This window comes from Aythya marila, assembly GCF_965140915.1.
Source record: "Aythya marila genome assembly, chromosome: 23".
NCBI classification, from domain to species: domain Eukaryota; kingdom Metazoa; phylum Chordata; class Aves; order Anseriformes; family Anatidae; genus Aythya; species Aythya marila.
In genome coordinates, this window is record NC_139064.1 from 1,543,050 (window position 1) to 1,564,480 (window position 21,431).

The window sequence follows — 21,431 nt, forward strand, 5'->3', positions numbered from 1 at the left end:
CCCCTGAAGCCACAGACTAGTTCTGAAAAGCAAATTTTTAATTTAATCGGGAAAAAAAAAGGTATGGTGGGGGGAATGGAAAGAAGAGACCTGCACTGAAACAAATTTTTATGTCCAAAACTCGTGTTTGTAGATGCCCATAGAAAATTTTATTGGAATTACTCTTTTTGAGTTATTGGAGATAACTTGTGCTGGCTTCATTTTTCCCTGCTAAAGCTATCTAATGGAACAATCTCAAAGGGCTACATTTGCTACTCCACAGGCATGGTAAGTTACTCATTTTGAGCAGCTTCCAACAACAGACATCTTTTGTACTTGCTTTACATACAGTATTTCTATTCTAACTGTGTTCAGACATGACAGGGAAATGCAATTCTGCCTCAAAGAGTTTATCTCTGAGTGATGATAGACACTGTTCAGCAAATACGAGCTAGAGCAATAGGTGCAGCAAACACAAGAGGGCAAGTAATGCAATGTGTAGGTATATGATGTAGCGTGGTCATTATTGCCCAGCCTTGGGGTGCAGTGAGCTCCGGGCTGTGCTCACAATCCCTCCCTAGCCCCCCTGAAGTCACTGTGTAGAGCACAGGGTGCCTTTAGCAGCTGCTGTTGCTTTACAAATCAAAATGCTGCACCAGCGCTGCTGTGGGCTTGACCTGCAAAGGCATGCTGAGCTGATAAAGTAGTATTGTGGCACGGAGGTTTGGGGGAAGATCACAGCTAAACTCTGAAAAGCTAACATACTTCTTTCTTCCAGGAGAAGGAAAAGCTGAACAGTGGTGAAGTTTCCAAAACAGCACGACCTTTAAAGCTTTTCCTCTGTCACTGTTGCTTTGCTTCAGTGTAGGTGCTTGAAAAGATTTCCTGCGTGACATTTTGATCTTTTTAGTATATCCTCCAACTGCATTGATATTCTGACCATCCTTTGGTGTTTCAGCTGTTATCACCGGCAAGCCCTTTTTTTATCAGTTCAAATTGTCCTTGTGGCTTTCTTCATTAAGATGTACAATACGATACAGCAGAGCAAACCGCATAATTTGAATTACCCCTGGAGTTGTTACTTGAAATACTGGTTTTGGACAGCTGTTGTTTCCTGGGAGATAAAGGTTCTTCATAATAACCAAGCCCTCATCTTTGGCATAAGGAAGAATGGAGTGTTTTAGCCTGCCATTTCAAACACTCTTCTGCTGCCTTCTGGACTTGCCTAGCACATACACTTCCACGCCCCAGGATCTACAGAGTTAGCTGTACATCCAAATTTGCATTTATCACACTTCCTCTGCAGCTAGATCTTGCAGGTGTCTTGGCAACCATTCTAGTGGAGACCTGAGGGTGCAACATGCATGCACGTTACCAGTATTTCAAGCCTTGCATTGGGTGCTATTGATTCTGCGAAGCCCAGGCTGTCCATCTTGCAACAGTGCCAAGCTGGCAGATGTGACTATTGCATGTCTTTAGTGCAGTTTTAAACCCTATTTTTAAACCAAATATCCCTTAGAATATGCAGTAAGAGGTGTGCACGTTCAGGGGGCTGAGGCATTGCTGGCAGTGGCTCTGGATTAAAAATTCCCAATAATGCTCATGCCCCCTGATGAGACCCACTGAAAAGCACTGAGCTCGTGCTGTCAAAACACTACAAGATCCTCTGGGATGGCGAGTTTTTTTTTGTAAGCAGGCCCAAGAAAGTTCAGTTTCTCTCAAAGCTGTTCTAAAGTCAGCAAGCTCCACAACAGGAACGGTTAAGTGATGCTGAATCTGAACGTTGCATCTTAACAAGTCTCATGTATTGGCTGAGCTCTCGTTTTTGCCCGTGGGGGCCATGCATTAGCTTACTGGAAGTGAGTGAGGGCGGAGATCCTTTGTGTATACTTGACAAAGGCTATGTAGATGCCAGCTCTGTATGGTCCATATAAAAAAACCATTTTTATACCATATTAGCTACCTAAGAAGTAATAATATATAGAAATGTTAAGTTACTGAGAAAGAAATGGTGTGACATTTTCAGGCCATGAATTCACATGCCAGAAAACTTCTTTAAAATGAGGATAATGATTATTTTATCCTTAGCAGAAGTTTTTTATTTTCTGATTACATCTGGTTGTGTGGAAAAACTACGGTTGTATGGGATTTATTCCAACACTAATCCAAAAAGGTAGTGGGTGGGAAGAATGCAATAAAAGCCATTCTTTGCTCAAATTACCTTGCAGCAGGTTTGTAGGAGGTGAAGAGGCAACGTGGGGATTACTGAAGTACATGTGCACTAGCAGCATCGCAGGCTTTAAATCTGACCAGGTATGGTTGCTTGTGTTTGTTTCTGGTGGTGGTGTTCACGTGGAGTTTCATCATAAATAGCGAGCGTGTCTGTGCCCCTGGCAGATTAAAAGGATGGTTGTGGTCGGCTCCAGCCTGGCTGTGCGGGCCACACACGTCCTCCTTGGGTGCTTTTTGGGGAGCCTCGTGCGGGGCCAGGTGCTGCCTGCCTCCCGGGGCTGGCTGCACGGAGACTTGGCGTGATGATTTGCTTCCCCAAATTATTTATTGCTTAGCTTTTGCTTTTAGCTGAAGCTTCAGCATGTCCCCGGTAAAATGTCAAGTTAATTTACAGATGATACTGCACTCTTCTGACATTTTCATCCGGTATGTGACCACATTAAAGGGAATAAAGGAAGAGAGAATAACTCAGAGGCCTGTTAAAAATGAAACGAAATCCAGTCTTCTGGTACCACTTACAGTCAGTAGCAGACACGGTACTGTCACGCCTGGTGTTATGGGTGATAATGCAGTGAAAGCGATGCAGAAACCATCTTTGTGTCCTGCCGAAAACTTGGATGTTCAGGAAAGCGAGGGCAGGAGGGAGCCGTGCACAGGACACCCCATCCCCTGGGACACCTTGAGCTGAGCATGGGTGGAGTACAGATGGGCAACATTTGCACAGGTTTCGTATGCCACAGCGTGGTGGGCCAGCTTTCTGGACACAAGGTGCTTCCAGCCAGAGCCAGCAGAGCAGCGTGGGTGAATGCCTGAGCCTGCATAGGTTGGTGTTGGCCGCTGGATGAAGTTGCAGCTGGGTCTGTAAAGGTTCTGGACACTATATTCAGGAGGTCAGGATTTAAATAAAAAACAAAATCCTTTTAGAGCTTGCTGGAAAAACATAGAAAGGCGTAGCCTGAGCTGCAGCACTGATTTAGGAATATTTTTGTTCTTGTCACATACAGCTTCCATACAGATTGTGATTATTTTTGTGAAACATCTGCTCTGCAAATCAAATTGTCCCTGGGGTGCATTGCAACATGCCCATACACAAAAGCTTTCAGCACAAGCTGGAATCACTTTACAGAGGTCCATCATATAGGATCATAATGCACAGTACATTTTTATCCATCCTTCTGAGGAATATTTGGAGAACGGAAGAGCTACTGCGGTTTTTCACTTTGTGGGGATTTTTAAGCTCTTTTGCCCCTCAGACAACTGTCTCACAATGTAGTTGAAAGGTAACATGACTGTTAATGTCTAACAGGTGTCACAGGTCAGTGGAAATTAGGAGGATCTGCGTAGGTTTTTTTTTTTTTATTTGCCTTGAAGGTTTGAAATAAAGCAGAAATCTTCTGTGTATAGTACAGAACACTGATACCTAAGGTTGCTGTGAAAACAGTACTGTGAAGGGGTCTGTGCTTGACCTGGTAACTAAATGTGAAGTAGTCTAGAAATTCAGAAAGAATAAGAGCTCCACAAGTCAGTGCTCAAGTATCAAAGTATCAAGTAGATATTCATAGTTATTAATATCTATTGAAAGTGGTGAAAAAAAAAGAAAAAGAAAAAAAGCTGTATATGAAACGTGTGTTTTGCTGTTATTTTGATTAGGTGCTGCTGTAATGCTCTTTGCAATAGCTGTGTGCTGTTAAGCTCTAATGTATCAGTGTATTTCTCTAAGGCTGTAGCACTGCAGTTCAACTGAAGAAAGAAAATAAGCATTCAAGTTTGTGAATTTAATTTAGCTACTAGGGTTTTAATTTTCTCCATCGTGCTCATTCTGTTCAAGGCTGTGGACTAATTACGGACTGGTTTAAAGGCCCAGTCTGTCACACTCAGCCAACAGTTTTAAGTTGGAGACAATCCATTTGAAAAAATTAGAAGGCATAACAGTGGAGCTCGTAACTCAACTAAATGTTGCCCAGATGCTTTTGTGCAGTAATTTCATAAATGCATGCAGATATGTGTGTGTGTGTGGCTGCGTAGCTACTTAACAAAGTGGTGAATGCGTAAAAGTTGGGTGTTGCTCGAGTTTTCTTGTTTGGCAGATGCCACCATCTGTATCACAGCACAGTGTGTTACTGTCCTCATTCAAGAGCTGGCCATGGTAAAGTCTGTTCTTACCACTGATACTAAAAAGAAATCATTATTAAGTGAAAAGTGGAGCTTTATGGAGGCCAATAGTTATATTTTGACTTCCCTGTTTAATTATGAATCAGTCCTCCAGTGAACTTACAGGTAGATTTTGAAAGACCGTTACACTGGTTATACTTCTACATAGAGCAACTTCTGTTGAGTATTCCTGATTGAAATCAGGAAAAGAACCCTTGTCTGTTTCATCTTCATCTTAAGGTCAAAAGTGCCACATGGAGCTTCTTTGTTTCTCTGCTTTTCTTCATCCTCTCTGCTTTGCCACATCTTGTAAAACAGCCCTGGTTCAGCACCAGCTCATTTGAAATGATATGCATCAGCTTTGTGCGACTGTGTGACCGCAGTTCACACCTGTCACTTACGACCAGAACGGTGCTTTTTGGTGATGGTGAAGTCTTTCACTGGCTTTGCTAAACCTTTAAGTCAGAAACATATCAAGTGCTTCCTTGTCACTCCATACATGAGAAAAGGGGGGATGATTTTTCATCTAGGGTCTGGGGCAGAAGTCTGATCACTGGCGTTCTGTATGTCTGCTCTGGCATATAGAGATGGTTATTCTTTTTTTTTTTTTTTTTTTTTTAAAGTTTAAAGTTAGCCAATCTGTCTTAAAATTCTGGGTTGTCTTAGCAGCAACATTGCAGGGCCTGGGATATTCCTTCTTACATAAGGCAGAAGAGCGATGGAGCTTGGCGTATGCACAGTTCTACATATATTCATTAATTTCATACCAAAGCAATGATGGCAATTTTTCTCCCCTTTGTAATGCAACTGCTGTAGTAGTGTGTGTGTGTGTTGGGGTGTATTCTTTGCTTTATTTTAACGTGAGATTATTCCTCTTTGGAGCACTCTGTATTTACAATCATTCTCAAAGAAGACTCTGGGATTGAACTGGACTTCCAGACAATTCATTCTAAACTTTAACTGGTCTGTGTTTCCTATTGCAATCATCCAAACCATTTGCTAATCATAACTTTGTCATTCCAGCTGCAGCCAACATGTTGTTTGACTTGGATATTTGTTCGCACTTACAACTGCTTGAGAACTTTATTTTTTGTAACCTGTTGGTCTCTGTCCCCAGATGGGGAAGCGAGATGCACTGTCCAGTTTGCACTGTTTCTTGACTAATATCTCTTCCAGCACGTGAATACGAGTTTGCTTTCAGCAGATTTTCTATTTAGTGTAAAAGCTGACATAACTTTTTTTTTATTTCAGGAAGACAGTAAATTGAGACTATTTATAGATGCCAAGATGCTATCTCAGGAATTAATATTCAGTTTTATAATCCTTTCTAAACACAACTTCCCCCCTCACCTTCACCACCATTTTCCCCTTCACCATTTGCTTGGTAAAAATGAGGCATTATTTGAGGATTGCTACTCAGAAACAAAGAAGAGTCCCAGTCTTGTTCTCATCTGTGCTTTGGAAGGCTTCCCTTGCAGCCTCCACCAGAGTTCCCAGCAGGAGAACAAATGCTAGCATATTTAAGTGTGTGTTAGATTTGATTGCCAAGATGAGAACAGTATATGTTGGCAGTGGAAACAGGCTAATGACAGCTTGATAATCCGTTATGCAAATTTTGGTGTAGTTTGTTAAATTGTGCAGGGTTTATTTGTTTTGCTTTTATAATTAAAGCATGTAGACCTTGTATCTGTAAGCATTGTGTATTCCTTGTATGATTCCTGTCCTCATTGGTGCTTCAGAAAACCAGACTAGGGCTGTCCTCAGCTAAATTAAAAAGGAATGGGTCCTCACTTTTCCACTGCTTTTTCTGAATGTGCAGGAAGGCTACCCTTCCTAGGGTTCTCCAGACAGCAATTAATTAGCAGAAACACCAATGTGAATTGTCCATTGTTGCTACAAAACCGAAGTTCCAGGCTAGTTCGCAAAACATGCAGTAGAGCGCTTCATTTAAACATTGCCTGCATCAAACCAAGCAGAGTTCTCTGAAGCCCTGTCTTTGCTGTGAATAACCACATCTGGGCTTTACTGTCAGTTTAATCTGGGCTTTGCTGTCAGTTTAAGAGTGTTGATAGGTATTAACAAAGTTGTGGTTATATCCTGAAGAGTCAGACTATTACAGCAAGCAGCCAACAAGTCTGTCTAGTAAGAGCAACTGATAGGTCCTAGCAAACAGGAGGAGGATATGTAGGACCAGATGAGATTATCTAATAATGGGACTCTGGATAACATGAAGGACATATGATTCAGACCCAATGGTATCTGAAATAGCATAATGTGCTGTCAGAATGGAATTGTCTAGAAAAGCCTGTGACTTTGGGTCTGTCTGTAGAACTGCACGTTCCAAACACCTTTGAAGAGATGAAACAGTTGGCAACTCCAAGAAATTTCCCGTGGCTTGCAATGTCAATGGAGTAAAGTCAGCTTTGTACCAACAACCACCCCCTAAAAAAAATAATTTAACTGTTGACCACAAAAAAAAAAAAAAAAAAAGTTTGAGGGTGTGACCCAGTGAAATTCAGCTCCAGAATTCAGGACGTGTGTTTCACATCAGAGGGACTGGGAATATCTGCTTGCATTTGTCCATTCTAGAACAACTTTTTTTACACTGAAAAGAGATGCAGCTTGTGGGCGCGTGGTTCAGCATAAGGAAGGCAAAAAGGCCATGTATGCAGTCAGTGTGCAATGAGATTTATCATTTGTTTGCCAATTCTAAAAATGGTCTGGACTCAGGGGGTTACACTGTGAAGGAGAAGAAACTGAAACAAGATTCATTCACTGTTTCCTGCCAGGTGATCAGGTACCTGGACTGGATGTTGGAGGGAGTGTTTTGGTGAAGGCAATGTTTGAATGTGTAAAAACAAAAATATTTTCTAAGCATCAGCTCTATGTGCTGGAGCTCTGTGTGCTGGTCCTGAGCTTCTGTTTTGGTACTTACCAACAGAAGAGTTGGTGTTGGTGTTCTCCCCATCTCATGTTCCCATGACTTTGCAACCACCAGTAATTGTTCTGGCAAGGTCCTGGAGAAAAAAAAAATAAATAAAAATTTACTGTTTTCCTCAGGCTCATAGCTTTTGAACTCGAGGCATGTCTTCTAAACAGTGCAACTCACTTCAAATGCTTTTTGCCTTTCATTTTATTATTGCTTGTCACGCAATGTTCTTTGAAAGCTTGCTCATATATTATCTGTTCCATTTTTTCCATTTTCCCTTTTTTTGCATGCTGTTCCTCCTGTTTCTTCCCTTCCTCCAATCCTCTGTTCCCGTGTGTAGACACAACGGCGACGACAGAACCAGCAGTTCACGGTTGGTATCACATTCCTGTTTATCTTATTTCTCAGCACTGCTGAGTGGCAAGACAAGCCTGGGAAGGGGAAGAAAAAAAGGAAAATGTAGTCTTCAAGGGAAAACCATGTTTCAAGTGGACTGATCTCATAAATATAACATAGTTTTTAAGACTTGAAAGTCTGTCTAGTCTTGTCATTTCAGTTGTGAGTTTCATAGCCAGTTGTTGTGGTTCCAGGCCAGCACCGATTCCCAAAATCCAGGAGAAATGACACACATGTAAGAGGAGTGCAAAGGAAGCAAATAATTTATTCAGCAATCTCGATTACTGGGGTAATCATTTCAAACATTAAAAAGAAATCTGGCTTTTGAAAATACGAATTCAAATTTAATTTTTTAAGAGATGCATGAAATTTTCAGTATTTTTTAAATTTTATTTCAAGTTTATAAGAGGTGGCCTCCAGCAGGAGCACCAGAGTCGAGCGGCATGCTTGGTATTCTGCGGGAGTTCGGCAGACAAGCCCCTTGCCTTGGAGGTCAGAAGGGAAGTTTTCATTATTACACTGCAGAAGGAGATTTTAAAAACAAATAGCAACACTTTCTTATCAGCATAGCAGTCTAGCAAACTAACCCTTCTCATCTGCTCAAGGAAGTCTAGCTAACAGCTTGACAGCTTCCTTAGCTTCCTACATTTTTAAAGCAAGCTTAAATAGTCACTTCAGACTGAAAGTTGAGCATACAGTTTTTTGGCACAAGCTTGCTTTTCAGCTGAAGAACCAAAACCTCTGACAATTCTAATTAAGACTAATCCATGTTTGAGTTTGCTATTTTAGTGTTGTTTTTTTTTTTTTTTTTTTAAGTTTGATAAATTGACTGTTTTTCTTATTGATATGAAATTATATAAGCCAGAAGTCTGTAGTGCTGAACTATCCTTTTTTCTTGCTTTCTCCCAACAAAGCACAGCTCTGGTAATATAGGCAGATGGAGGACTGAGTAAAGTTGGGGTTAAACAGCACTGCCCCTACCAAATGGAGGGAAAAGCAGTTCTTTTTCCAATTTACCTACATGGATGAATTTTTCCACTTTATGTAAAACTTCAAGGCATTCAGGCATACTTCTGTTTTCTATATGTTGCTGATCTCCCCATGTACATTTTGTATAATGTCAAGATTCAACATCAGTAAGTTTGTAGCTACTGCCATGGAAGTCATGGCAAGGTAATAAAAGTCCCAAGTGACATCTCATCACGCTCTACACTAATGCCTGTGAAAGTCAGACGAAGGCAAAAACGTTAATCACCCAATCATCACCCCTGGGGAAAGTCCTGAAGGCTTTAAAGGCAGTGTAAGACAATGAACATGGGAGCATAGTTGAATTAAATAACAGCTTAAGAAAAGGACTTGTTAGCTTTAGGTAATTGATGTTACAGGAAAATATAGGTAAACAATTTAGCATTTTTCATGTAGATGAGGCTGTTTTCCATGGCAATAGAAATTAAAGGTGGTTGATCTACTAAAGCACTTACCCCAGTAGTGGAGCTTGAGAAGCCTCTGAGATCCTGTCAGTTAAATCAGCTGGAGTTGCTCTTCCCAGCCCCTCGGGGGCCACACAGGGGGGGTTCTTCCATCAGCTTTTGGCCAGCCCTTGCAGTGCCATGCTGCAAGGTGGGCGCTGCGGGCACAGGGTGCTCACCACTGCCGTACTTCAGTTCAGCTGAGGTAACCGTGCCTTTGGTGCCAGGATTTGCTAAGAAAAGGTAGAACCTTCAGGCAAAATAACAAAGAGGACTGCGCTATCAGAAAATAGTACAAATTCACATCTTTCTGTTTTTTTTTTCAGCACTAGAAATCCACATGTGCAGGGGTTGATTCCTAAACGTGGGAAGGGTCAGATAGTTCTGATATTAGCCTGACTTCAGGCATCTTGGGAAGCCTTTTCTGACACACAAGTCCCTTTAATCTGTGGATAACTGGAGCTGCTCTGGGGAAAAGCCCATGAGAATCTGATTCTCCCTGAGGTCAGGCCGGGAAGCTCTTGCACCAGACAGGGGGAGATGCAGCATCGCAGCCACATCACCCTGGCCTGATTCTTTGGTGCAATTCCTGATGGTTTCCATCTCGTGGAATTTCTCCATGTTTGTGTCAGGGAAAGCCATAGAAAGCACATTTTTAATTCAAGGAAGGCTTCTGAATATTTTAACATCTGGGGGGGAGGAGAGCAGCTGCATAAGATTGACAACTGAAGTGACAAGTAAACCTAATCAAATTAGTTCTGACAGACTTTTTTGCCTTAAAAATCAGCCTGTTTTGTACTGAACTCCACTGTGTTTGCCCTCTTGGGTTCTTTTCCTGCGAAGACTCTGGGGTTTCTTTCCAAGCTTGTATTGCTGGAGTGTGTATGGAGTATACCAGGTGTTTATGTACGTTGGCCATTTGTTCTTACCAATGTCCAATCGGAGTGAGCATGTATGTGAATGACTAGAAATGCATGGGCATGAACTAAAGCCAAATGGATTTTCTCCAAAAACGATTTCAAATGAATTGGGGGAAGAAAAAATAATAAACCAAAACCAAACCAAACCAAAAAACAAAAAACAAAAACAACCAACAAACCAAACCTAAAAAAGAGATTGATAGCAAAGAAAATGAAACGTAAGGCTAGTGTGGAACCAGCACAATACTTCAATCGGGGAAAGGATTTTTGAGTAATTTAATTTTTTGGAGTGTATCCTAGAGGACTGGGGGGAAAAGGAGTCCTGTATGTGTATGCATGTAAAAGCGGTAGCAAAACCCCTGCCATTCCTGTTTTCTTACGGAATGGAGTTAACAGCAGCAATGCATGAGTGACTTAAAGCACGAACATTGTTAACTCTTTTGTTTAAAAATGAGAGTTTAACTGTAAATTTTCTGATGCACTGTCTCCTTTCTCTGCACTGTTCATTGCCAGAACTCCAATAACAGCATGGTCATGGCCGGCAGGAAGGCTTGTGCTTCTGCTGCACTGCACTACACTGGGTTTACTGAACTTAAACCCTCCTTCCCTTCTCTTTTGCACTTCATGTGTCAGGGAGCCAGTGGGGCTGAAGCACTGGTGCATTTTGAAATCGCAGTTCCCTGCCTGCACGCAGTCAAAATGAGGGCACACGTTGGTGCAGCTGTGGCAGCACCGGCTCTGGAAGTCTGCCACCACTGAACTTGGAAAATGTTTTTTCCCCATTCCCTTTCTTCTCTCCTGTACCCCTCCTCCCCCTAAAAATCAAAATGCAAATTTTTGATTTCTTAAATGTGCTGGCTCCACAGCTTTCTAAGGAACACAGCCTTGCAGGGTTGCTGCCCTCTGAGAAAGTTTTTGTGTGAGATTACCAAGCTCGCTTTTTGCCTCCTGTACCAGTAGAACATGTAAAAACAGCCATGACCTCATACACGATGTTCTTTTGCTACAGCAAAAGTAACAAATTTTATGTTTTTCCCCCACCCTATGGTAAGCTAAGAGCTTAAACAAGCTTCTTAATGATTTTTAAATCACACAGACAATGCCCATTGCCATGCGTTACGTCTGCTACATGTGTTATGCATGTATGTCTTTGGGCACCTGGGTGCATACACCAAAGGGACCGGCAGCTGGCGATTCCTCCCAGCAGCAGGCTCTGGCTCCATACCAGGGTGCCCCGAGCTGCCTTCAGCTCCCTTCCTGAGGCAGAAGGAAGGTGCTGTTCTTTTAGGATAGGCAGAACTTCTGCTAACGTTAATTAGAAGATAGGGTGTAAAAAATCTCTTCTGAAGCTGGCAAAGCAGGAAGTCTGGAGTGAAGGTTCAATGGTACGAAAACATCCCAAACAAGAGTGAAGAGTTGCAAGAAAACGCGTTGTCCATAATAGAGCAGAGGAATTATTTTCTAAGCTGGAAATACTTCCTGAAGGCTGATACGAATTTTTGGTCTTAGCAAGGTTTTGTAAACAAATATTTAACACTTCTGCGTTAAGCTGTTGTTGCTTTTTCCAGTTGTGTTCAATCTCTGAAAATGAGTCTGAAGCCAAAAGCTCAGCCATGCCAGAGCACTAGTCAGCTTCCAAATCTTGCCAAATTAAACAGCATACAAGGAAAAAAAAGCCTCTGTGCTTTCTGCATTAGCATTATCAAGCAGCTCTGTCTGTCCAACTGCCTTTTTTCCTTTTTAAAAATGCCCTACTTAAAAGTGCAACTAATAGTAAATACATTTATAAATATATTTTCCAGACCTAATCCTTGGGGCAATTGAATAAAACATCACAAAGATCCATGCACATGTTAAGATTTCTGTTCAGCCCTGTAGAATACACAACATAAAACGGAATCTGTAATTGGTTATTTACAGTTTGTTACAAAGGAAAAATTATATTTTGCTTAAAAATTGGAGGTAACCTATGAAGAAGTTCAAAGCATTACTCTGTCAATAAACCTGTAAATAAATGGTGTGTTCATTTAATTGTCTAAACACCTGTATCAGGCTTCAGGATATGCAACTCAGCTTGCTGGTTGCGCACTTTTAAGATTTATTATTTGACAGGGAAATTGTATCTGAGTGAAAAGTTAGCTTTCATTTATTTAAAAGAAGTTGCAGCAGACTTTGAATACATTCTGATCAGACATGAAAAGAAGGGACTTTAATCGCTGATATGAAAGTTTAATGAGAAAAATCAAGAAGTAATTTACCACATTTAAAATGCCTCACAACACATTTTAATACTGTTCAGTGGCATTTTTAAGTATACCAGGTGCAGGTAGAAAACGAATTGTTGAATTGTTAAATTTTCTTTTGAAAAAGATTTTTTTGCTTCATTAAAAATGTAACATTGCCCTTTTTCATTATTGAGAAAATGTGGTTCCTTGTAAGTGAAAGGGAAGACTATACAGGGGCAATTTTAGAGAGAGAAAAGTTGAATGGCTGTTCTGCAGAGCACAGATTTGCATGTCCAATGCTTCTGTGAGTCAACTGTAATTATTTTTTTATATATTATCGTAAAAACTACCTGAAATCCAATAGTGGTGCAAAAACAAATTTCTAGCTATTAATCTAAATGGCTTCCTGCTTTAGAAGATAATTCAGATTGTAGATTCCCGATGATATATTTTAAACACCATCACTGAAAAAGAGTTTTATTTTTAATGAGATATATGTATTGCTTATGGCTTTCCAATAGGAGACAAGTCTGCACATTGATTATACTTTATTAATATCTTTGTTATTTAAGCGAAAGCCTTTGTCCTAGGAAAAACACGTCTCTAGCCCTCTGTTGCTACCTCCTCCCCAAAATGTAAAAAGTAGATGGGGGATGGGGGTATTTCTGTTCCTCCAAGGCCAGCATCTTGCAGGTAAATTCTCTTTGTGCTCCAAAGCCCCTGTAAGCACAAGGAACCTGTTCTCCAACGTTATTCAGGAGCATATTTAAGCTACATTAGGTGTTTGGTTTTTTTGGTGTTTTTTTTTTGGCCAGTCATTACTTGAAGAGAGGGGTTATCATATACTGCAAATAAGCCCAGAACTCAAATTGAGATCCGTTAGCATTCACTGGATCCATTTTACAGAAACTGGGCAAGCACAGAGCGTGTGTTTAGCTGCCACTTAGTGCATTAACAGATCACTGAATTGCTGCTGCTCTCAGTTCTCCCCACAAAACATCTGGATTTTTGTCAGTCTTCAAGCTTTTGCTGACAGTTTTCCAAATGGCCGGTAGTGATAGTGTTTCTTTTGTGTCTGCCTTTTGTGGTCACAAGAGTTTGTCTTGTCGAACTGCTTTATCAGCTTTGAGGACAGATACTTTTTCCAGAAATGCACTGAATTTAGGAAATTAAAAAAATAGTTTCAGATTATTATTTTTTTTTTACAAAAGGTACAGCCTGCAGTCTGCAAGTACAGATGCCTTACAGTTTTGAAATGTGATCCTCAATATTCTTTAATTTATAAATTGCTGTGCTTGTCAACATTACCAAAAATATTTAATTTATCAGGAAAATTGGAAGAAAAAATTACATTGACATGTATATATAACCTAAATCAAACCAGAATAAATTGGGAAATTTGCCCCTATTTGATGAGTAAAAGACTGAGTCTGGGGGTTTCTGCATGCTGTTATGAATGAGTGATTTTGATTCACCTACATGTTTCGTGTGTTAACAGTGTAGACTGAGGAATGTTTCTGCCAGTCTGTCAGTAATAAAGTAAATGATTGGAATTCTGAAATACAAGTTACTCTGCTCAAACCAGCAGAAGATGGCAAGTGATTGACTCATTTTTTCCCCCAAGAAATTCATCCTCAGTTCTTAAGTGTGTTGTTTTTGTCACTTGAGAAATACAAAGAAAAATGAGTTTGTTTTTACTTGTAAGGCTTTACTCAGTTGCCAAATTCCGCAGAGGAGCTGGACTATGGGGATCTCTCAGGTAAGGGCTAGCACTTAGGTAAAGCACTGCTCTTCTACGTAGATACTGGTTCCACTGATTTCTGCGTCTTGGCCATTTTGCATTGTATAGTCGCTATGGTGTGGCAATTAATTGCACACAGTCCTGCAATTTGGAAGTTACGCTGTTTTCTGTTGGGATTTCCCTCCCATTTTTGGGGGCATTGGCACCCTGTTGTGAAACCTGAAAATGGGGGAGGCACATTCAGAGCAGTGGGGTTCACCTTTCAGGTTGTGCGCCAGCTACTGTGGCCTCAGTAGCTTGCAATAATTTTCCTAACACTAATTTGGAGAATGGTTGAGTTGAAATTTTGTTTGTAAAACACTCAACTACGCTGTAGTGTGCAAAACTGTCTTCAGCAAGTGCAGCCGGCTCTACGTCTAGGCTGTTTGGTAAATTCTTGTAAGGGGAATTTCAGGTGGGAGGTCAAAAGGAGGTGATTGTTTTATTGGCTGAGACAAAAAACAATGATTTGGACCTCTTTTTTATCGACAAGCAACTGGAAGTTGCATAAATACGACTTTATAGTTGGTCCTTGCAAATTTGCGTGAATTCAGTTGAAAAAGTAAAAGCATCCTCGGTGGGTGAGTTGGGGCAATTGGTATGTTCAAAAACAAGGGTCATAGCAGTCTAAACCTCTGATCTTCGTGGTTTGACAGGCTTCCTTAGTGCTTTTGGAAATGAGCCCCTTTTTCACTGCCGCTTCCCAGACAATCTCTGCAGCTCCCTGCGGGATGGGAAGGAGCCTGGAGATGGCCAGGAGCCACCCGGTGCCCACCACCCATCCCTGCAGGGTCCCTGCCCTCGGGGGGCATGCAATGAGCCCTGCCCGGAAGGGTTTGGGTCCAGCACTGTTATTCCCTTTTGCAGTTTACAAAGTGAACGAAAACTAACACCAGAAAGCAAAGCCCTGAGCCCTCATCTTTTTCTGTAAAATGCTTTAACCCAATCAAACCAGCAGCATCTCTTCCTGCAAGCTACTATAGGTATGCTTTGGCCAAGAGGTTAGAAATGATTGATTAATTCGATATGTATTCTAACACCTGAGCAATACTAATAATTATTGTTGCAGGCCTGGGCCAGATCTCATAGGTAAGAAGCACTAGGTGTCTGTTGAATATCACTGTGTGGATGGAAAGTAACTGTTTTGCTCTGATAAGCTTTATTTTTTTATTTGTATTTTTTAAAGAAAATACATATTTTGGTGAATGAACGGAAGAACGGGAAACAATTCCACAAAGGAATTCCTCAAAATGGGTGTCTGCTAGCAGTCCTGTCTTTCCCTTAAGTGAATCTTTCTCAGCTTTTGGTAGCAGCACAAGTTAAGTGTAGCATGCCGTTGAGAAGTGACAGTACTGACTGCGGGGGGCGGCGGGGGGTGACGTTGTTGAATTTTGCTGTTACCCTTGCAGTGCAGTCAGCGACACATTCTCTTTTCTCAGAAAGTTGTGGATGTGTTGAATGGCTAGTATGTCTTTCTGACGATATACTGGAACTTTTCTATTTTTGTGAATCTTAAATGTAAGTCAAAATTTGCTTCAGATTTTCCACAAAGCAGTGCAAGCACAACTGCTGGCCGTACCGAGCAGGTGAGCGAGCACCCTTTGTGCACTAACATACACCCATTTTGGAGCATCAGTTTTGAAGACTGATTTTTTTTTCCCAAGAATTTCAAGATTTCGTTTGTCGCTATCTACATTGTTTGTGTACGACCAAAGGGTGACTCTACCAAGTCAAACCTACCGGTATTACTGGGAAATAGAGAACCAGCCCTGCACTGTTCTCTGCTATGACCAAAACTCTGCCCTCCATCACATAACTCATGCCCAGACTCCTGAGAAACTGACATAGGATCCCGTTTGTGGACTGGTGTCAGCAAATTTGAGCTGTCAGACGGGTAGCACAGGTGAGTGCTGAGCCAGCTCTCCGTGGGAAGCGCTGCCCCCCACCTCCGCTCCGGGATCGGCTCCGTCCCCTCTGCCCCCGGGGCACTGGAGCCTGCCCTCAGCGCCCGGGCTCCAGCTCAGCCCTCCGAGGGGTGGCACGCTGCTGAGACGTGGTAAAACTGAATGTGTTGGTCCTGCTGCAGTGTTTGCTCAGTGTGCTGTTCGTTTCAGGTACTCGTGTCCTGCTAAATGCTTCAACGGAGGCTCTGCCAACTGTACAATTAAGTAATGCGTCTGTTGCCTTGCATCCAGGTAGCTAGTTTCCAGTGTCGTGTTAACTTTTGCTGGTTGAGCTGTGTGTGTCCATACCACTCACAGACCTTTTGTTCCTAACGTAGAAGAACAGTGCAGAGACAGTTTGTCTTGCGCTTCTGCAGCACAGATTGACTTCTTACTCTACCGCAGCGCTTTTTCAACCTAGTGGTGTTACAGAGACGTTCCCTGCAGTGCTGTGTATCACCAGTCCAAACTGCTACGTATCGGTGTGTATGTATGTGTACACACACAAACATATATAAATATCTATGCTGCTGTGTGCTATGATTGCAATAATCCAGTTAATCTAATTCCATACCTGGGTATTTTCAGTCCCCTCAGGTGCATTCTGGTCTTCTTGTTTTGCTCAGTAGTGTTGATACACATCTTGTACAACATTGAACAATCAAGAAAGACATGTGTAGCCTTTACATCTGGTTTGATTAACTAATCAAAACCTGATTAGCACCTTTGTTCAAGGGGGATGCTGATTAATCAATTACTATTGATTGTAAGTGTGGCTCCATTTTCTAGCAGAGAGAAGTCTGAAGAAACAACCAATAAACATTGAGCACCTGTCATAGTGATTAAATTTATTAAAACAAAATGCATTATTTTTTATGAAGCGATCTTGAAATGGGTCACTGAAGAGGAGCTTATTGATTGAAGAAGGATGAACTCCTTGAATTTCTCTAGCATAAATTAGACAAAATTCAATTACAATACGACGAACAGGTTAACACTACTCTTTAACAGTCCATCAATAAATTAGAGTAGGGGTAGCACACTTAATGCTGGACTATAGTAATGAATAATATTATTGTTCATCCTGTCATGCAGGTAGTGATTACTGTCCTCCCAGATTGTAGATGAAGACTTTAAAGTGTTTCTGAAATAATGACAGCCTGTTCTTCCCCCTGCTCTGCCCACCAGCACCCCTGCCTGCCCACCCCAAATTTTAGTCATGTTCCATGATGTCAAAAACTCCATTCTACAAAAGGACTAACCAGCTATTCATCAAAATAAAATTCAGTGGCAAAACGTTAGTGCTAACTTCCTTTTAAGTTTTCTTCCTATTAGGAAAGAGGAATAGTTGGTTTATCAATATTTCAGAAGTGCATGAGTGACTTAAGGTCATTGCACCTAAATCATGACCAGTAGAGAAGTGTGGAAGCCTGCATCATGTTGGTGTTTTAATTGTGTCATAAACTTAACAGGAAGAAGAAAAGATTGGTAAGTTAGGAATTCTTGAAAGAAATTGATTTAGGTCTTCTTTTCCCTAACGTGATGCAGATATTGCATCTAGGAAGCACTGCAGCTATTTATATGTACGTTGTATACATGTACATACGTGCACACAAATTCAACCCATGTTGTGCTACATCAGTAGCTTGAAATTAATTTTCACCAAGAATAAAAGAGACATTCTTGTGGGAGCGCAGCCATAAATCCAAATATGCCAAAATTAATACCTATACTATATGTTGGTGAAGAACTCTATCAATTAATCAGAAGCAGTGCTAGAGCACACTGGGAAAACAGCGAGATACACCGTTCAAAGCAATAATAATAGCAGAAATTGTGCTAGTGGGAAATGTGAGCGACTGGCTCTGTGCTGGAGGTGACCTGCAGACCTTCTGTGCTGCTGGTGAGACTGAAGTCAAGTCACTTGGGAGTTTTTCACCTCTTCTGCAGGCTTTAGCAATAAAGTGATTCATTCCTTGTAGGTCCAAAGCTTTTAACTCCAATGTAATTGATATTTAAAATACTAGCTAGTGGAGTCAGTCAGATCTGATCTAGTCCTTTCTCTTAATCTTGAGATGTTGCCACTTATAAAAAGCAAGAGCAGGAATACACGTGAATGTGCATGTATGCATATATATATATATATATAAAGCCTCATTAAAAACAGAATTTAATGGAACCTTTTTATGGAGTGGCTGGGAGGAGAAAAGTCTTCCATATGCTAAACCTTGCTGTAGTTGCTTAACCCACATTATTAGGATATTACCATTAAAATCTGCCAGCCTTTTTCATACTCTTGAGGCTGCAGTAAGTGATCTATTTTTAAACAATTACTTCTGAAAAAATATTAGAGAATTTGAGATCATTAACACACTTATTTTAAAGCATCTCCCCTTGCACAAAAATAAATACATAACAAGTAAGATTCTATGGGTTTAAGATATGGATGTCAGCTGAGAATATTTACAAGGGAAATTAGCAGCATAAACATCTCCTTTGGGTTCCTTGTTACCACTTCCCTGAGTCATTTTCGGTGATCAGCTACTGGGGCTGATGGCTGTCATTGTTGTCATCTGCCTTTGTCCTGCCGGGAGGTAAAACTGAGACCAGTGTGGGTTTGTCCTTTAGCCAAGAAAAAGGTGAGCGATGTGAACTGAAGTTGTGCAGCCCGGAGTCTGCTGTGGGCGTGCTGCTACATCTTTAATCAGATTGGCTCAGGACTCTAAAAATTTTAAATTACATGAGTTAGTAGGGTGTCAAATAGGAACCAGTCCAAAAGTGCGTTTACTTTCTCTGTGTGTAGTGTTTCGTGAATTACACTTTCTGTTTAAAGGAAAACTTCAGTTTTTTTTGTTTTTTTGTTTGTTTTTTTGAAGTGCTATGATTTCTTTTTGTTGATTCAAGTAGCAGTTGGTTAAAATAATAAACAAAATTAATTTAAAGCTACCAAAGTTTCTTATTGGCCACAATTTTAAATGCGACTACAGTGCTCTCTGCTGCTGTATACTGTGCTGCATCTCATGCAGAGAAGTTCGATGCTATGTTAGATAAAATTATGGCATCCCCCTAATGCAGGACACAATCATACCATTCTCTCAAGGGAGCAACACAGTAGTTAAAAATATATATATATTGATTTTTTTTTCTGTGTATATCAAGTTGTCCTAAGTGGACTGTAACATTATCACTGCAGTTTTCCTTTAAGGTGCTTTGATATAATGCAAAACACCACCCTATGGAATTTGGTTTAGCTGAGGTGTAGAGTAGCTGCAGAGTAGCAAAGTAGTTGTGCATGTTGTTCACAACATGCTGCAAATGTCTGTATGTTGACTTTTTTCTTTCCTTCCTGCGTATCCCCCTTCCTTCCACTCTCACTCTCAAGAAAACACAAGCAAAACAGAAACAAAGCCATAGCAGAAAAATTCTGACTATTCGATTTAAAGGCCAGCATGCTCCAATATATATTAACATCTTAATGGGAAAGCTCTGCATGTATACATTTACTACTCTCTGACAAGAGGGAATTAAATGTCAGAAGGATTTGTAGCATCTATAATTGAATTGGTGCTGAGAGAAGCAAATCTTAAGGAAGAATAACATATTAGGATTAGCAAATAATGTGGCATTTTGTCAGTTCCTGCCATCTAGTCTGTTCCCTCTTCAGTAATAAAGTTGTGATTTCTTTTTTTAATCATAGATATGAAGCAGGAATAGATTTTGTGAATTGGAGAAAGCATTTCAAAGCAGATTCCAGTTTTTAAGGTCAAGTTTGTCTGTCTTGGTGTAAATTCGGAGAATTATTGTCTGCTCCATAGTCGCAACATTTTTTTTTATTACCAAAGAAATAATGAGTGACGCCAATTATTGATGCTTATTCAGGATGAAATAATTACACATCTCCAGCGTTGCTGCTGGAGTAAGCCCCCTTCTTCCCCAGAGCCCCCTCTGCCAGGGGAAGGGCTGGGACAGGGGCGCGCGGTTCAGTGCCAGGCTCCTGCTGCAGCAGCTGCTGTCTGAGAAGCCTGGCTGGAGCAGCTGCAGGCTCACGTCCCTGTTACAGGGGTTAGCAAGCATATTGGAAGGCTGGCTGCGTTCCCACCTCGCGTGAGAATATTCTGAAGCGAGGTGCTTACAGAAAATTAAGCAGGTCTGTTGCTTGCGGCATACAGATCGATTTGCCCATAGTGGTGTCCAGGATTGCTGGAGATGGGGTCTGTCGAGGGGCAGCTCTCAGCTGCCGGCTTTGTGTTGCCTTCCACGTTCATAGGCAGAATTTTGTTCACGCTGGGTAGCAGCCACTGTGCTAGGCACCGCGGGGCTGAACTGAAGCAGATAGGGCTTAGATGGGATGTTGAAAGAAAAACACCTAGCCACAGGAAAGGTGTAACAGTGGTGTTGCCATGGCCTTGCCATGGGCACTGCAGACCCTGGGCTCCCAGGTTCTTCAGAGGCTCTTTTTTGTGGCTGTTCTGGTGGGGATAGGGGGTCAGCGTTACAGAAGGCAGTTATTAAAAGTGGGCAGTGGAAGAGCTAGGAAAGAGGGACAGCTGAAGCAGATGAGGATGGAAGGACAAGAGGAGGAAAGCTGACAAAAATCATCACCTTTGGAGAGTTAAGGAACTAAACAGAAACAGTACTGCCACCAGGCAAGGTCTTCTGGAAAATCCCACTCATAAACACGCTGCAGAAGCACAGGTCAAAGGAACCAGCTTGCCTGCAGGACCTGCAAAAATTTCTGGCCGTGTTATCCCGAAGCTTCAAGTAGTTCCTGCGGCAACCTGCTGACTTGGTGCAGGTGGTGCCTAGGCAGGTGAGCTTGTATGGCAAGCACCATCCTGAAAATGCAAAAGCAAAGAAGTAGAAACCCCTGTGAGCCTCAGAGCATATGGACTCCTAAGGATTTCTACTATCGTGTTCTTAATTTTATGTTTAAGAAGAGGAAAGCAATGGTTTTCTTAATTTCAGCAGTAGGCTTCAGTTTTTAAAAATTGATTTTTCACCTATTTTATTTGGAGAACAAATTGATGCAACAGAGAAAAGACAGGAAGAGGATTTAATTTTGATAAGTACAAGTGTTTTAGTGCCTCTAAATATGGCATATTTATTTTTAAACAGAGCTCCAGCCTGTTTCATCCAGAACATTTGCAATTAGAGATGAAGAGCCATTCCTTTCACTTTGATAATTAATATATAAACATAAATATGTTATCTTTAAAGTCAAAAGTACACTGTCAGCCGCCTCACAGACTCGGGTATCAGATGGTTTGCAACCACTAGACATCCTCAGCATGTAGTTAATTTTTACTTTGTATGTAAACTTGAAGACAAAGGTATTTAGCAGAGTACCTAATAAAACAAGCTTGCAGTTTGCACTTTGCTATGTTTTTAACAGAAATACTTCAGGAAA

General features: G+C 41.2%; 1 protein-coding gene across 4 annotated transcripts in view; it reads left to right on the forward strand.

The window, feature by feature from the left end:
- The window catches only part of CADM1 (cell adhesion molecule 1), a 177,630-nt gene that overhangs the window by 149,328 nt on the left and 6,871 nt on the right, over positions 1-21,431 (forward strand). The window contains exons 9-11 of one of the 4 annotated variants that reach the window (XM_082778060.1): positions 7,632-7,664; positions 14,007-14,060; positions 16,196-16,276. The exons of 1 other annotated variant lie outside the window; for it this stretch is intronic. In XM_082778060.1, the coding sequence (XP_082634186.1) occupies positions 7,632-7,664; positions 14,007-14,060; positions 16,196-16,276 (168 nt within the window). The remainder of the gene's footprint in view (positions 1-7,631; positions 7,665-14,006; positions 14,061-16,195; positions 16,277-21,431) is intronic. 2 more of the 4 variants (XM_082778057.1, XM_082778058.1) reach the window with 2 other exon arrangements.